The 14,381-nt window shown below is 38.6% G+C and overlaps 2 protein-coding genes across 3 annotated transcripts; both read right to left on the reverse strand.

The window, feature by feature from the left end:
- Positions 1-7: 7 nt before the first annotated feature.
- On the reverse strand, positions 8-2,490 carry LOC132203011 (uncharacterized). 2 transcript variants are annotated; one of them, XM_059630424.1, is made up of 2 exons: positions 1,629-2,490; positions 8-657 (listed from the first exon to the last, which is right to left on the reverse strand). In XM_059630424.1, exon 2 carries the CDS (start codon positions 655-657, stop codon positions 85-87), a length of 573 nt encoding a protein of 190 aa, XP_059486407.1. In that variant the 5' UTR covers positions 1,629-2,490; the 3' UTR covers positions 8-84. The 2 variants fall into 2 exon arrangements, with proteins under 2 accessions (XP_059486407.1, XP_059486408.1); XM_059630425.1 differs by lacking the exon at positions 1,629-2,490 and adding an exon at positions 1,380-1,551.
- A 2,770-nt stretch (positions 2,491-5,260) lies between these two features.
- On the reverse strand, positions 5,261-8,377 carry LOC132203010 (dual specificity mitogen-activated protein kinase kinase dSOR1). The gene is made up of 6 exons (XM_059630423.1): positions 8,100-8,377; positions 7,825-8,044; positions 7,426-7,538; positions 7,179-7,365; positions 6,534-6,935; positions 5,261-6,106 (listed from the first exon to the last, which is right to left on the reverse strand). Exons 1-6 carry the CDS (start codon positions 8,183-8,185, stop codon positions 6,029-6,031), a joined length of 1,086 nt encoding a protein of 361 aa, XP_059486406.1. The 5' UTR covers positions 8,186-8,377; the 3' UTR covers positions 5,261-6,028.
- Positions 8,378-14,381: the final 6,004 nt, after the last annotated feature.

The following is a 14,381-nucleotide window of genomic DNA, read 5'->3' on the forward strand; positions in this document are numbered from 1 at the left end:
GGTAAAATTGTACTTAAAAAAGAAAATTAACTGCTTTATTAACTTACAAAACCATTAATTTTATATAAAATATAAAACTTTTATCTATTTTCCTGCCCACCTGCCCTCGTTCTCGCTTTGCACATAATGACGTCTGTTGCTGAAAGCGCCTCGAGAGTCGTCGTCTCTGACGGTGAGACTTGTGCCCACCTGGACAGACCAGGGCGCTGGTTGTCTTGGGTTGTAGCTTCCGTAAACGTCACCTGGAAGCGGTTCTCGAAGGTATCGCGACCTCGGCGCCTGCACTGCTTGCAAGAATGGGCTTGGTTGTTGCTGGTGGAAGTTTTGGACTTGCTGTCCGTGATAGGGCTGCGCTTGGTACTGTTGGCTGGCGTAAGGTTGCGCTTGGCGCTGTTGGTTATCAAAAGGCTGAGCCTGGTACTGTTGATTGGCGTAGGGTTGTTGGTTATTTTGGTTGTGATAGGGCTGCTGTTGGTGCTGAGCAGGGGGGTTGCCCCAGTAGCGACTGGCCGGCAACAGGGCTGGCAGAATTCGACTGCGCCACTGAGGTTCTGGGGCTGACCACCAAGCTGTGTCCCTCGTCAGGGAACGACCCTCGTAGGCCCCAGCCAGGCCCACAAGGCCGGCCATCGAAATAAAAAGCCAAGCGGCGGTCATCTGAAAACCACAGTTTTATTATTATCAAGAGAGATCAAATTATAGGACGAAAAAGTACGTCGACCAGTTTTTTTTCACATGTTATAAACGCAAGTTACTGTTCTTTTAAAAGTCAACGTACTTAAGAATATGCGTGACAAAAACTCGGATAAAAAATACCATCACTTTTTTGGCTTCGTGTTCTCCCGCCTGAGAGTGGAACTGTTATATAAAATGGGCCGAGCAAATTGGCTTTCAAAGGTACTTTGGCTTTTTTGTCCATTTTTCGCACATGCCAGAGTCAATGACATTTAAAAGCCCCGACATAAAGTTTGGCCGGAAAATGTCCTCGACGCTTTATGGCTGGCACTGCTTTCCATTTTCAGGGACGTTCGAAAGAGCTTGTCCCTCGCCTCGCGTATCAAAAACGGAAATCAAATCTGCCAAAGCGCGCGTATGAAATGGTAAAAGAGTTAAATTGAAAAAGGCGATTTTCAACATTTATCAAATAAAAATCATCAGATTTAGTTTGTTTGAAATAATAATATGAGGCTAAGAATAAGCTGGCAGAGCCAATAGTATAAAATATCATTGTTATATAACTCTGCTAAATGAGGCAATATATAATTGGCACTTCATGACTTCATTAAACGGATCAGATGCCCAAATTTTAAATGGACAATCGGACAGACTTTGTTTTATTTTCTATGAATTCAGTTGTAGTTTGCAGGAAATCAAGTTACCTTGACAGCGAAAAGTGACACAAAACAGGCGGCTGCGTTCTAATTTTTTCAACAAAATTTAAAAAACTTGATAATTTATTGATAAAAAATATTTAAAAATTCTAAAGGCAGGAATGAACGATTAGCGAAGAAGTGCTACCGGCGTGAAAAAGACAATAATTGCAGGATGCACCTGCTCAAGCTAAGTATAAGGTGCATTCACCCGTTGAGGGCGATTAAGGTGCGTGTGGGGAAGGAAGGTGTACTTGCCTGTGTGCTTGGCGACGGCCGAGGTTGGAGTGACGCTGAGGAGTCTCCAGGAGAGACCGAGAACTTCTCAGGACCCCCCGCCGGAGGCCGTGGAGCGAATCAGTGCGGGGCGAGGGGGCCACAAAGGCGGCCACCGTGACCCGGTGCGCCGGACGCCGCAGGAGAAAATATGCAAAGGTGTCTCCTGAGGAGATACACAAGTGGTCGCGAGATGCTTCTCGGAAGGCGCTGGACGCGAAAGCAGAAAAAAGGTGCTGCTCGCCGCGTGTGTGAGTCAGAGGTGCTCTCAGGGCGCATTGACTCTGCGTCACGCCTAGCTGGCCGGCTCGACAATTAAAAAAGGTGATTGTCACAGTGGCTTCCTGTCAGCCGCCCCTCCCGCCGCGGATGTTGGTCCGCGATCTGTGCGAGAGATGCGCGTTCGCCGATTTGCATTCTGCAATAAAGCGCCGCTTGGTGAAACCAGAACGATCGAAACCTTTCCTTCCTCTGGTCAGTTTCGCGCTCGATAGAACCAGAAACTTTTTTCATTGTTGCCGGTGATGAGGAAAGCAATAAATTTACTAAACAGCATCTCTGGTGAATTTAAGTATGCAAATATATTCTCAGAAGTATTTTCACTTCAATTAAATTTCAAGACGGAATTAAAATGTAGTACAAGGAAAAATAGCATTGAATAAAACTTGTGTGTGTAGAGAATGGCACAAGAGGAAAATTGGCTCTTTGATCATTATCTTATCTTGCTCATAAGAAATTCCATATTGCTGACTCAAAGAATTTTATAACAAGCGATAGAATTAACTATTTTCTTGGCAAGGTCAAATAATTATATATTCGTACTTTGAATCTGCTGTGAATTATTAATTAGTTAATTAGCGTTGGGAAAATTAGCTACTTAAATTATCCTGCATGAGAAGGCTTATAAAAATGCCATATATTTTTTGTTTCGAGTTTCGCAGCACTTGTTTCACATAATTCTAATTTTGCAACAGGAATTGCCTTAACTAAGAAAGTCTCCATTCCCACTGAATAATCCTTTAATATTTTCTTCCGATATATTCCAAAAAGTTCACTTTTCATCGTCTAATTCAGAGAAACACCCGCCCTTATTTTTTGATAACATTTGCAAAGTGGTTGACAGGTTGACATGTTTGGTGTCGAAAGTATAAAAATCTCTAAATAAGCGAAATGACTCATTTGTCAAAAATTAATTTTCAATAATTTGGTTTGAATAGATTTCAATTTTTTTACACCTTTCCTTTTTATGTGTCAATTTCGCAATGATGATGGAACATTAACAACGTTGTCATATGTAATATGTTTAATGATGAAAAAACCATACAAAATTGTTCCAGAATAAATCGGATATAGACTATTGTTTTGTCTAACGAGCTGCGAGTGAAAAATATGCAAATAATAGAGGAAAACGAGAGTGTGAAAAACCTAATCCGGGTCAAATCCCAAACAAAATAGACTCATAGACTGCTATGCAACCAATCAGAAAGAGAAACAATAGTGCCCCATTCGCGGTGCTTTTGCTTTCGTTTATTTATTTTCAAAAGCACCTTTTGTCCAGCGGAGCGTAAAGAGCATGTAGACGCTTTTTGATCAAACCACTATGCAAAAAGGGAACCGCAATGAAAACGCGAGCTGGAAATTTTGCCAAGCTTAATTTGATTCGTGTCACCGAGTTGAGGTGCGTGTTAGCGAAAAAGCCACACACGTGTTTGAAAGCGACTGCTGCGGGAACGTTAAATTGAGAAAAATATACTCGCTCGCGCTCTTGCGTCTTAATTGGAAGGGGAAATTATTATAACTGCTCAATTAATTAAAATCGAGTGTATACTTGGAAATAATCAAAGCAGAGGAAGACTGTAAGTTCATCGCCTTTTGAAAGAGGAAATATCATGGAAGCGCCCTGAGGCGAAATTAATTTGCATAAACAATAATGTCTACAGAATCTGTTGCTTTCTGTTTCCAGAAAGGTTTGGATCAAAACTGTTTAACAGAAATCGAAAGTGCTTTTGGCGTTCTTTGAACAAATGCGATTATTTTTCAGTCTAATCTCGGTTCGCGGTTCCACCTTTGCGTGTGCGTGAATAAATTTCCTGTGAAATTTAACAAGCCGGGCAGTAAAAGTAGCGGCGGATTAGCGCGAAAATTGTACTCTCTATTTTAATCTGCGGCATAAATTTCCAAAAAGCAGCACGATAAATTTCCTCAACTGAGATAAAATCTCAAAACAAATTGCCAGCGCGCGTCGGACCTTCCTGGGGTGCGCGAGAAGCGTTTTATGTTGACACCTGCGTCTGATGGGCCTCCAGATTACGCATTAAAAAATGAGTTGGTTTTTTTCAAGCGGTGACGAAATCTCCCCGTAACGCGCGGCAGGCTGTTGGCCGTTTAATTGGTCAGATTGCGAGATAAAAAATAGGATAATTAAGCGCCCTTGCTCCCTTTGAAAAAAAAATCGCTTTTTGCAAAGACAATGCGCGTCAAGATAACTACCGCGAGAGACAATATAATTACTAGTAAAATGAGTTTCGCATGGCAGGGGAAAGAAATAGTGCAGCGGGAAGTTTTTGGCGCGTGCAATAAATCAGCAGCGAGAAAGGACGAGACGCGCTTTTAATTGCAAAAGAGCGCACGCGGTCTTAATGGGCGTCATCAGGGTGATTAGCCACCCCATCTCGTCCACCACCTGCGACCACAAGACGCCACCCCGGCTAATTGAATCGACACTACGGTTCGACCCGGCGAAAGAAAATTGCAACGCGTCTTTTTCCTCAAGAGAGAAAGTTGTTCTAGTGTATAAATCGTAAAAGAACCTTGAAAAATTAATATTTAGCTAAAAAAATCACAAACTTGCATAGCATTAATAAACTACATATATATATTTTCCATGTTTCTCCTATAACTGAATAATTTCTAAAAAAATAATAAATAAACAAAAAATCAGCAAAATAAGTTTCATCACTCTTAAAGAATTCCTACTTCTTTGTTTCTAAATCTATCGCATAATTCAGTGTTTTGAAGAATGTCCGTTTCTCCTCGAAAATCTTATCATGAAAGTCTGCTAATCTTATTTTAATTTTTTTTTTAACAAAAGATGATTCTCGCTTTCATGTTTGTGCGTGAGACGCAAAAATGTCTCTTGCCAAAGTTGCTGACCCAGATTTTCGCGAATGTGCCCCTTCAGTTGTTAATTAATTTCGTGTACAACAATTCACTGCGACGAGAAACAGAGCCTGGGAACTTCTCATTCATTTATCATTAGCGCCGGTTGACAGAAATGCCCGAATCAGACATGCAAGGTTATTGTTGCGCATTTTTGGACTAGAAACTTCACTCTAATTTTTTGATTTAGATTTAAATTTTGTATCTGAATGAAATTGAACATCAGAGAGTATAATTACTCTCAGGGTCGTGCACTTCAGAAGGTTATTAAAACCCAGCGAACCTTGAACTTGCTCTCTAGCGCGCCTAAATCTCCTTCTTTTTATCAACAATCACCTTCCGGCGTCTCCGAGAAAGTTCGCTAACACTAAAAATTGGCCATCAGATTAAATTATTTCTTTTATCAAAAATTTCGCTTTCTTGTATTGCTTGTCAAAAGTAGAAAGCAGAGCATCTCAGTTTCAAGTAGTTGTCTTTATTTTTGATATTTTTTTATCCACTTTTTTAAATTCAGCCAAGCATTTCAGATAATATTTCCAACAAATGGGCGAACAAGTAAAACACAGATTTTCAACACCAAGTTTAGGCTCTTGCGGATTCGGAAGAATATTGACTATAATATGTTTATATTTGTGTATTAGTGTGAAATGCTGGGCACCATGCTGTGTGCACATGTAAAAGTCTCGGTGCGCGACGACTCATCCACTTGCTCGACAGATATAGTAATAAAATAAAGAACGAAACAGACACTCTGCTCTGTCAATTGTACGTAATCAACTCTAACTCAGCCGTGGGAACTGCGTGCAAAGAATAAACAAAGCAAAGTTTTCGTGGCAGAAAAACAACCTGTTTTAAAGAGGGTTAGGAGAAACGTTGACAACAGCAACCAAACAATTTGTTTAACACTGATTGAGATCACTTTTGGTTACACATTCATTAGTGCTCGCCCTGTTGAATTGGAAGAAGAGGAAGAACAACAACATTTGTCTCACAGTACACATCGATCAATGAGTTGGCGCTCGCTTTCTTTCTTATCGGCTAAACGGGCGAAAAAGTCAAAAAAAGTTTAGCAGCAATAGATACCTTGTTTTGTTTTCTTCAGTTCGGTATGTCTGAGTGTGTGTTTATGGCTTTATTCTTACAACAAGAATGGTTTGTGTTTAGACGCAGGACAGTGGACACCGGAACAACAGTGAGACGAGAATCACAAGCAGTTTAGACGACTAGATGCTGCTGACACGGCTCACCCAGCCAGCCATGTCCACCGCCTCGGCATCAGCCTTCTTTAGCCACGTATGAGTCTGGAATCAAAAATTCAAATTTAATTCACTTCAAAATAGAAAATAATTCCCAAATTGAATTAGAATGTCAGGGGAGTGTTTTCCTTTCTTGGATTAGAATTAATTCACTTCATAACTAAATTACGATTTCTCACGTATAAAAAAAAAAAAAATCTTGTTAAATTTCCATCAGATTAAATTTTTAATTTTTTTTCTCTTTTCCTCCGAAATGTATGCTTATTTGCAGAGAATATTTTAATAGAGGTAAAAAAGCAAAATCATAAAAAATTAAAAGTTTCTGATTTACATTTGAATTTATCCAAAAATATTTTCAATTACTGATCTCTTTTAAAATAAAAAAATAAAATTATGTTTGATTAATCATCCATTTCATTAACATTGTATGGCTATAAAAAAAAAACATAATATTTAAAAATTCAATTCACACCATAAGCGTTTTGAGGTCAGCACGTTCCTTGGGGTTCTTCTTGAGACAAAGGTCGACAAACTCCTTGAACTCTGTGGAGAAGTGATTTGGGGGTAGTTTAGGTGGTGGCTCATTAACGATGTAGTTAAGCAGCTCGAAAATGGCCATTGGTCTCTGCTGAGGTACTGCCGCATCGGCCATCAAGGTCGCAGGATCAGGTGGCGGCACAGGGTAAACGCCGATGGCCATTTCGACCAGAGACAACCCCAGTGACCACACGTCTGACTGCACCGAATAGTGACTGCCCTGCAGCCGCTCCGGACTCATGTAACTGCGAGTGCCCACAAAAGAGTTTGCCATCGAGTCGATCAGCTGACCCGATACGCCAAAGTCGCAGATTTTAATCTCACCCCGCGATGAAATCTGTGGAAATTTGCAATTTCCTCATTAATCAATATTTTTTCAAAATATTAGATATTTCTTTTTAAAAATAAATCACAAAAAATAAAATTCAATCAAAGTGTTGTAGCAAATTAAAAAGAGATCTTATTAATATAATTTATAATACACATTAAGTTTATTTTATTGTTAATTTTATGTTTGAACCCCTAAAATAGTTTTTTTAACTGTAAAAAAGGAGGTATTAAAAATTCTAATTCTAATTACCAAAATGTTGCTTGGTTTGACATCTCTGTGCATTATGTTGTGTTTGTCTCTGAGGTAGCTTAGCCCTTTGAGCACGGCCAGCGTGATCTTGGCTAGCACGTTTTCTGGAATGCGTCCTGCCCGCTTCAGAATCAAGTCCAACGAGCCCCCGTCCATGTACTCCATGCAAATGCTTATCTCACCGTCACTGTAATTAAACATACATAAGATTAATTTTGCAAAAAGCAATTGCAGCCAGTAAACTGACCTGTAAAACGCGCCATAATAACCAACTATGTGCGGCGAATTGCACTCGTGCAAAATTTTCAATTCTCTAAGAATTTGCTTCTTAATTGCCGGCTTTACTTCTAGATGGATCAGCTGTGGAAAAAATCTTTTTAGACAAAAATAATGGATTTTATGTTAAGTAAATAGAGGGTTTCAATTATAATTTGTATAAAAATTACATATCAAATTATTAGTAAAGATTTTCTAATTTTAATTCAAATTTTATACTTTATATTTATAAGCGGATAAGGTCAACTTAAAAATTATTTATAATAATTAGGCTTCTTTTCAATAAGACAAGAAGCATAATATGAAAATTATGTGTATAAAATAATAAAAATGTCAAGAGGTCTTCAAGGGGGTGTGGTTTTGGGCGCACCTTGCGGGCCATTACAAGTCCGGTGGGCTTGTGGCGGACTTTCAGGACGACACCTCCGTTTCCGGCGCCAAGTTCGCCCAATTTCTCAAAGTCCTCGTCCATCAACTCGTGTTTGATCTTCTGTTTTTCCTTCAAAAACAGGTCCATCCGCTGACGCTGGGTCTCGTCCATTTCGAGCTCTTCGAGCCGCTCCTGCAGAGCTTCAATGGTCACTTTGCCCCTGAAAATAAGGCCCAGGTCAGAAACACTCTCAGTGTTCATCAGAGGTCACTTACTCTGGCGCCGCAACGTCAGGTGGCGGCGCCGCCGCGGCCTCGATAGCACCCGGCGGCAGCGTCAGGTTCAGCTTGTTCTTGGACATGTCGCTTCAGCGATTTATGCAACCGGTCGGTTTTTTTCTCCCTTTTAGCCGACAACGACCGGTTTTCGGCCGAAATTCGCGACTCGTCTCGAATTCGGCGGAGATTATTATTTGTGGTTTTATTTTGGTCGGATGGTGCGGTGTTTGTTTTTGAATCAAAAACCAAAATCCAACAGCCCAGCCGAGCCGAGCTGCGCGCGCCGACAGTCATTTGTCTACGAGGCTCGCAGTGGCGGTAAAAGAGCAGGTCCTTCGCTAGCTCGTGCATCGCCGGATCGATCCTTGCCGGGTCTCTTTGTCGTCTTTTGCCTCTTTTCTTTCTCTTTGCCCTTGCTTTTGGTCACGGAAGAAAACATTATTACAAGATTATCGAACTTCAAAAAGCTTTTCCAGATATTTTAAACAGAAACAATAGAAAATACAGAGTTATTAGCAAAGAAAAAATATATTTATAAATCATATTTGTAAAATGTAAAAAGTTACGCTGTTTTTTTTAGCAAGAGATATTTATTCTTTTAAATGATACAATCCAGCCAAGCTTGAAAGCTGGTGCTCACTTCTCATACAAACTGCCGATCAAAATTACTCGCCATCAGCTGTAAAAATATTTTTTGTCCTACTTTTGAAATGAGCATAAATTATTCAATTTAAGCTATTACAACAATAACAAATAATAAAATTGCAAATTATATTTTGTTTCATTCCTGCACACTAACATTTTTTCTTAAAATAATGTTCATCTACATTCCAATTTTTTTTGTTTAATTTCCCTTTTTTTGTATGCCTTTTAGTGCTCAAACCCACATTATTCATTTATAAACCGCATATAAAATTATAAATTGTCATAAATTTATTTATATTGCACGCATCGCCACAAGCATATTGCAAAGAAAGAAAATATGCTGGTTTGGAGTTTACAATTCAATTTTTATTAAAACTAAAATTAGCATGAAAATTTTATAACAGGGCATCGATTACAATAAATAATTTTAATAATCTTCCTTTTCTTGAAATTTATCCTAATTTTTACTCGCAACATTGTGATCAAGCATAGGAAAAAAAGCAGTTTATTACCTGAAGGTATGCAATGCGCTGAACTCCCGTGCGTTGGGGTTGCATAATCGTCTTCTCACTCCCAGCAATCGCTCTACAATTTTTTATTTTCTTCGTGCGCTTTGCAATACATAGTATACATGGAGCGAAATTATCAGTTTTTTTTCTTTAAACATTTTTTCTTTTAACATTTTTTTTTTAACGAAAACGACCCTTTGCAAGAGATTTTGCGTTTTCCTGCTCATCGTTGTTCGGTGTAAATGTTTGCAGTCGCGGTCGGGGTGATTGATGGGCCGCTCTGGCGCGAAACGAAGCGTGCGATTGGTCGCAATCGGACAAATAATTCTCAGCTGTCTCATTTCACTTGGTAATGCGGAGACGCTTTTACCGAAATTTCCATGAGAAACGGCGCAGCGCCAATCGTGACCAAGCACAAGACCAAAAAACTCGCGCGTACAAAAGTACACACAAGTTCTCCCCCACATTAGCAGCTCAGCATTTGATGCAAGGACGGTTTTCGCGAAAGGGTGTGTCTGGGTGCACTCTGGCGGGAATGCAGCGCTGCAGAGTGCAAAGTAACGCGGTTGGGCTGGCGAAAAGAGCGGCGGTCGATTTTTCTCTTCCGCGTGACGTGCACCCGCCGCTGCTCTGATATAATGGATGGAGCAATTTGCCTATTCGGCTGGATATCGCCGAGTCATTCGGCTCCATTTGCGTTATTTATGGTGGCGTGTCATCAGCAGAAAGAGAGCTGGCGCGCAGCATCCCTTAATTAAGACGCCGAATTATTCGGGCGGAGGCCCTGGCGGGGCAATTGCCAGAAGAAAGGTCGTCCCCGGGGGAGCAGTTGTTGCTCGCTCGCTCGCGCGCGCCGCTTACCCCTTTTTCTTAAAAATGAGAGACGCGATAATAGCCGGGCCGTAAAAGAGTTTTTCGCTCGCTCGCTCTCACTGCAGCACACAAAAATGATTTATCTCCTTTCCCTCCATTAATTTGCATTACCAAAACAAAATCGGCCCCGCGCGTGAATGCAAATTACGCTCTCAAAAATTTCCAAATGACATCTCTGCGCCGCTATTATACTCTCAAGGTGCTGGTTTTTATGCAAATTTTAATTTATTCTAAAATACATTAAAAATGTTTTGGGAGAGATGTGGAACATTTCAATAGGGAAATTTTGAGACTTTTTTGATAGAAAAGAATTGATTTACAAAATTTTCTATTTATATTTTTTTATACTAAAATCTTTGTGCGAGCAAAAGAACATAAAATGCTGTGATTTATTTATTTGATTCATCTTGTGGATTGAGGAAGGTTATGATAAAAAGGCGATTTTATGTTTTTCCTCCTCAATTGATTTAAGAAAAAAATATTTAAAATGGTGAAATTTTGTTAAGGCATAGATTGGAAGTTTTTGAGATTTTTTTCCAAATGTGCTGACTTAGTTAATTTAGCTACAAAAGCTAAAGCTTATAAGTGTTACCTAACCAAAATTTAAATTTTTTTTACTCTTGATATTTTTTTTAATAAATAGGTTAATTTGCCTATATCTTTCCCTAGTTACTTTGATAGATGAAATTTTTGTTGGAATCTCTGTCCAGCTATGTTATTATAGGCAGAGGCATAACATATAAAAATGAGATTTTATCAGGCACGTGCAAACGACGTGCACTCTCAGGCGTCAATCGATTGCAATCGCGGGCCGTTGCTCTTCGGACGCATCAATAAATGACAATGGTCCCCAGGCAGATCGACGTGTACGTTTGCTTTTGCTCGTCGGAAATAAGAATCACGGCGCCGGCCGGCCAATTCCCCAAACAACAAACACGCATTTCTCACTCTCGCAGCACAGCTAGACACACTACTCAGTCAGATGCAGTGCAGAGAAATCAAGTAAAACCAAGCAAGGCCCCTCGCATGCCAATAATCATCTCACTCGCAGCCCTTATAAAATATGCAGCGGCCACCGCCACAGTACGTCGGCTTATTTATGCAATACACTCATGCTGTGACGCGATCCGAATCCAAAAGTGATTCCGCAGCATCCTCTTGCCTACACATCATGTCTTGTTTAATTTAATTTACAAATTACGGAGAAAAAGCAGCAAAATATATATCTTAGTTCTTTCTGGTATTACTTGAATGCTAATAAATTTCAGGGATTTCGATTAACAAAAATAAAATTTTCTCAGGTTTATTAAAATTTAATTTACATTTTCTTTTAAAATTTTTTTCTTAAATTTTATTTCAATTATTATTTGTGAATTTTATTAAAAAACTTTTTAATTAAATATTTAACACTACAGGTATTATTCCACTGCTACATAAAATTTGGCATAGGACGTTTTAAAGGGAAATAATAAAATGTAAAATATAAAATTTTATACATTATTCTATGTGATTTAATGCAGTTAAATCAGTTAAATTTTTTTTCCAGATTTGTTGAAGAAATTCATGCGTTGATAGTTTTTATTATATTCAATGTCTTTAATGTAAAATTCTTGACCTTAACCGTGAAATCCTTACTTTCTTTGAACAATATTTCCGCCTTCTTTCTTTTTCACCCTTAGACATTTTTTCCTGAGCCCTGGTGGTGAGACATAATTTAATAAAGCAGCAACAAATTTGCGTTCCCCCAAACAATATACATTTTTTCCCTTTTTGATATGCGGCGCCGCGTCTAATGGCTGCGGGTGTTTTGACACATATTCCGCGTTTACATCTTCATTTGGCCACTAATGAGGATGAAATTAAAAGAGGGGTGCTGCAGTGCCTCTGCCTCCCTTATGCACTCCGCGGGTGCAGCTTTCATGCTGCTGCACTCTGACATGATGCATGCATTGTCAAACTGTAAACAGTCAGCTGCATTAAAATATGAATTCGGCCCTGCACAAATGGATGCGATGGATGGATGGTTGGATGGGGGACGCTGACGAGCAGAAAGAGACCGTTGCGCGGATCGCTTGCCAGAGAGAGTCGATCACAAGACCGGGCAGCAATTCATCAAAACATCAGCGGCTGCTTTGCGTAGAAATTTCAAATCATCAAACGAGCCCGGCTCTGTATATCAAAAATGGTCATTTTTCATCGCGTGGAACTCGGAGGAAGAGAAATGAGACAGTCATGAGGGGCACATCTTTTCAATAAAGGAAAAGAAATGACCCAAGATGAATAAATATTAAAAAAATATTTACAGTTAACTTTTTTTTTAATTCAAAAATTTTATTTTATATCATGTGGAGCTAAAATTTTCTTCTTAAATTTTTGCCTCAATTTTGAGTAATTTAAGCACTATTTGTGTATAAAATAGTAGCCAAATTAGTATAAGTTATTTAAAAAATTTAATACCTCTAAATTTAAACCAAATTTATGAAAAAGGAAGAGAGTTAGGAATATCAATTTTAATGACGTCTTTCATGTAACTTAAATACTTAAAAAAAGAATAAACTATTTAAATAATTAATTCTGAAAACTTTTTACAGTGAAAAAAATCTAACAGTAAAATTTAATTTTTTCTTCTTCAATTGCTGGAGACAATTTTGCTGAAAAAGCAATTTTCACGGCAATCAAACAGCGGCGTGACCAAAGTGCCTTTGATGAAAACCATGTCCGCTTGTGTACGTGAGTCTCATTTGTGCAGCCCTCTCCGTGCTTGCAGTGTTTTACGCGTGCTCGATTACGACACACAAACACTTTAAAGCGAATGATACGTTTAATATCGGGGCTAATGTGGCGTTGAAAAATGTTTCGAGTGCCGGTTATATCGTTTTGCTTATTCGGCCCCCACGAGAATACCAGCCAGAGAGAGAGAGAGAGAGACAAGCTGTTATTTTTCCCTGTTTGCCGTGCATGCATGATAAAGAGCTGGGGTTTGATGGCGCGCCGCGGGCCAAATTACCTGCACCTCACAATCAACCTGCGCTCTCTCGCTGTGTATAGCTCTTGATTCTTTTTATCGTAATCGAGGCAGCCAGTGGGCGAGAGGACGCGCGTTTTCAAATTACATGCCACTTTACAATTCGTTCACATGTGCGCTGCGTGGATGAATATTCGCTGCTTTTCGATTTTGTTTTCGAGATACCGCGCGGCCTCTCCCATGCGCTTCACTTATTGCTCTGCCGCGAGTGTTTGTGTTATACGATTCAAACGCACGCATACGTAATCGTTTTTATTTCAGCCGAGTGCCAGTTACGGAGACAGCTTTTAATTTTATACCCCCTCGCGCACTTTATCGGTGCTAATGCATTTTGGATCTCAAAAAAGTGAAATTGTTAAAGCAAAGCTGAATATTATGCTTATAGGTGCGGATCAAATCACGTATTAAATTTTTCTCATAGTAGACAAGCCAAGAACTTTTTCTCACTCAGGAAAAGGCGGCTGAAGTTTTTTCACTTTGAATAAGATACAATGGAAGTGCGAATTATGAGTATTAACTGAATTGATTAACAAAAATGAGGCTCCCCAGTTGCCATTATCCGCTTTTTATCCATTTGGTCTGATAACACAGTTGTCTTATAACCCATTTGGCCAAGTTGAAGGAGTGCATGATATAGGTTTTGTTTTGTAGGAATATTCACTACAAATTTTGATTGCTGGAATATTGTCAGCGTAGCTTTTTGTTGATTTTGTTCAACGCATATTTCAATTTTTTTCATATGCCCAGATGGTGAAGTCAGCTTATAATTTGTCAATTCTAGAAATAGAATTAACATCGTTTGTTAATTATTATGTCAAAATTTATAATCAGTTTTCATTTTGCAGAATTTAATTAAATCTTGAATACTACATCAAAACAAGAGGGTGGAACCTTGGTAAATTGATTATTATCATTTTAATATAAATATCTGTTGGGGAAAATGTATTTTTACAAATAAGTTTATTATTTGTAAACAAATGTTTATTTTTTAAATTAATGTTGCACTTTTGCACAATACTAAAATTAAGATTTAATTTTTTAAATACAAATAAAACAATATATACTTTAAATAATATATTGTAATTATTTAAAATATAATCAGCAAATTATTAAGTTATTGTATATTTATAAAGTTTTATTAAGTTTAATTTAAAGCATTCTTTTTCTACAATCAAATGGCATACATACTTAAATTAGCTCATATGAGTTAATTTCAGCGATTTGAGG

Source organism: Neocloeon triangulifer, unplaced genomic scaffold, assembly GCF_031216515.1.
Source record: "Neocloeon triangulifer isolate White Clay Creek 2 clone unplaced genomic scaffold, ASM3121651v1 ptg000017l, whole genome shotgun sequence".
NCBI classification, from domain to species: Eukaryota; Metazoa; Arthropoda; class Insecta; order Ephemeroptera; family Baetidae; genus Neocloeon; species Neocloeon triangulifer.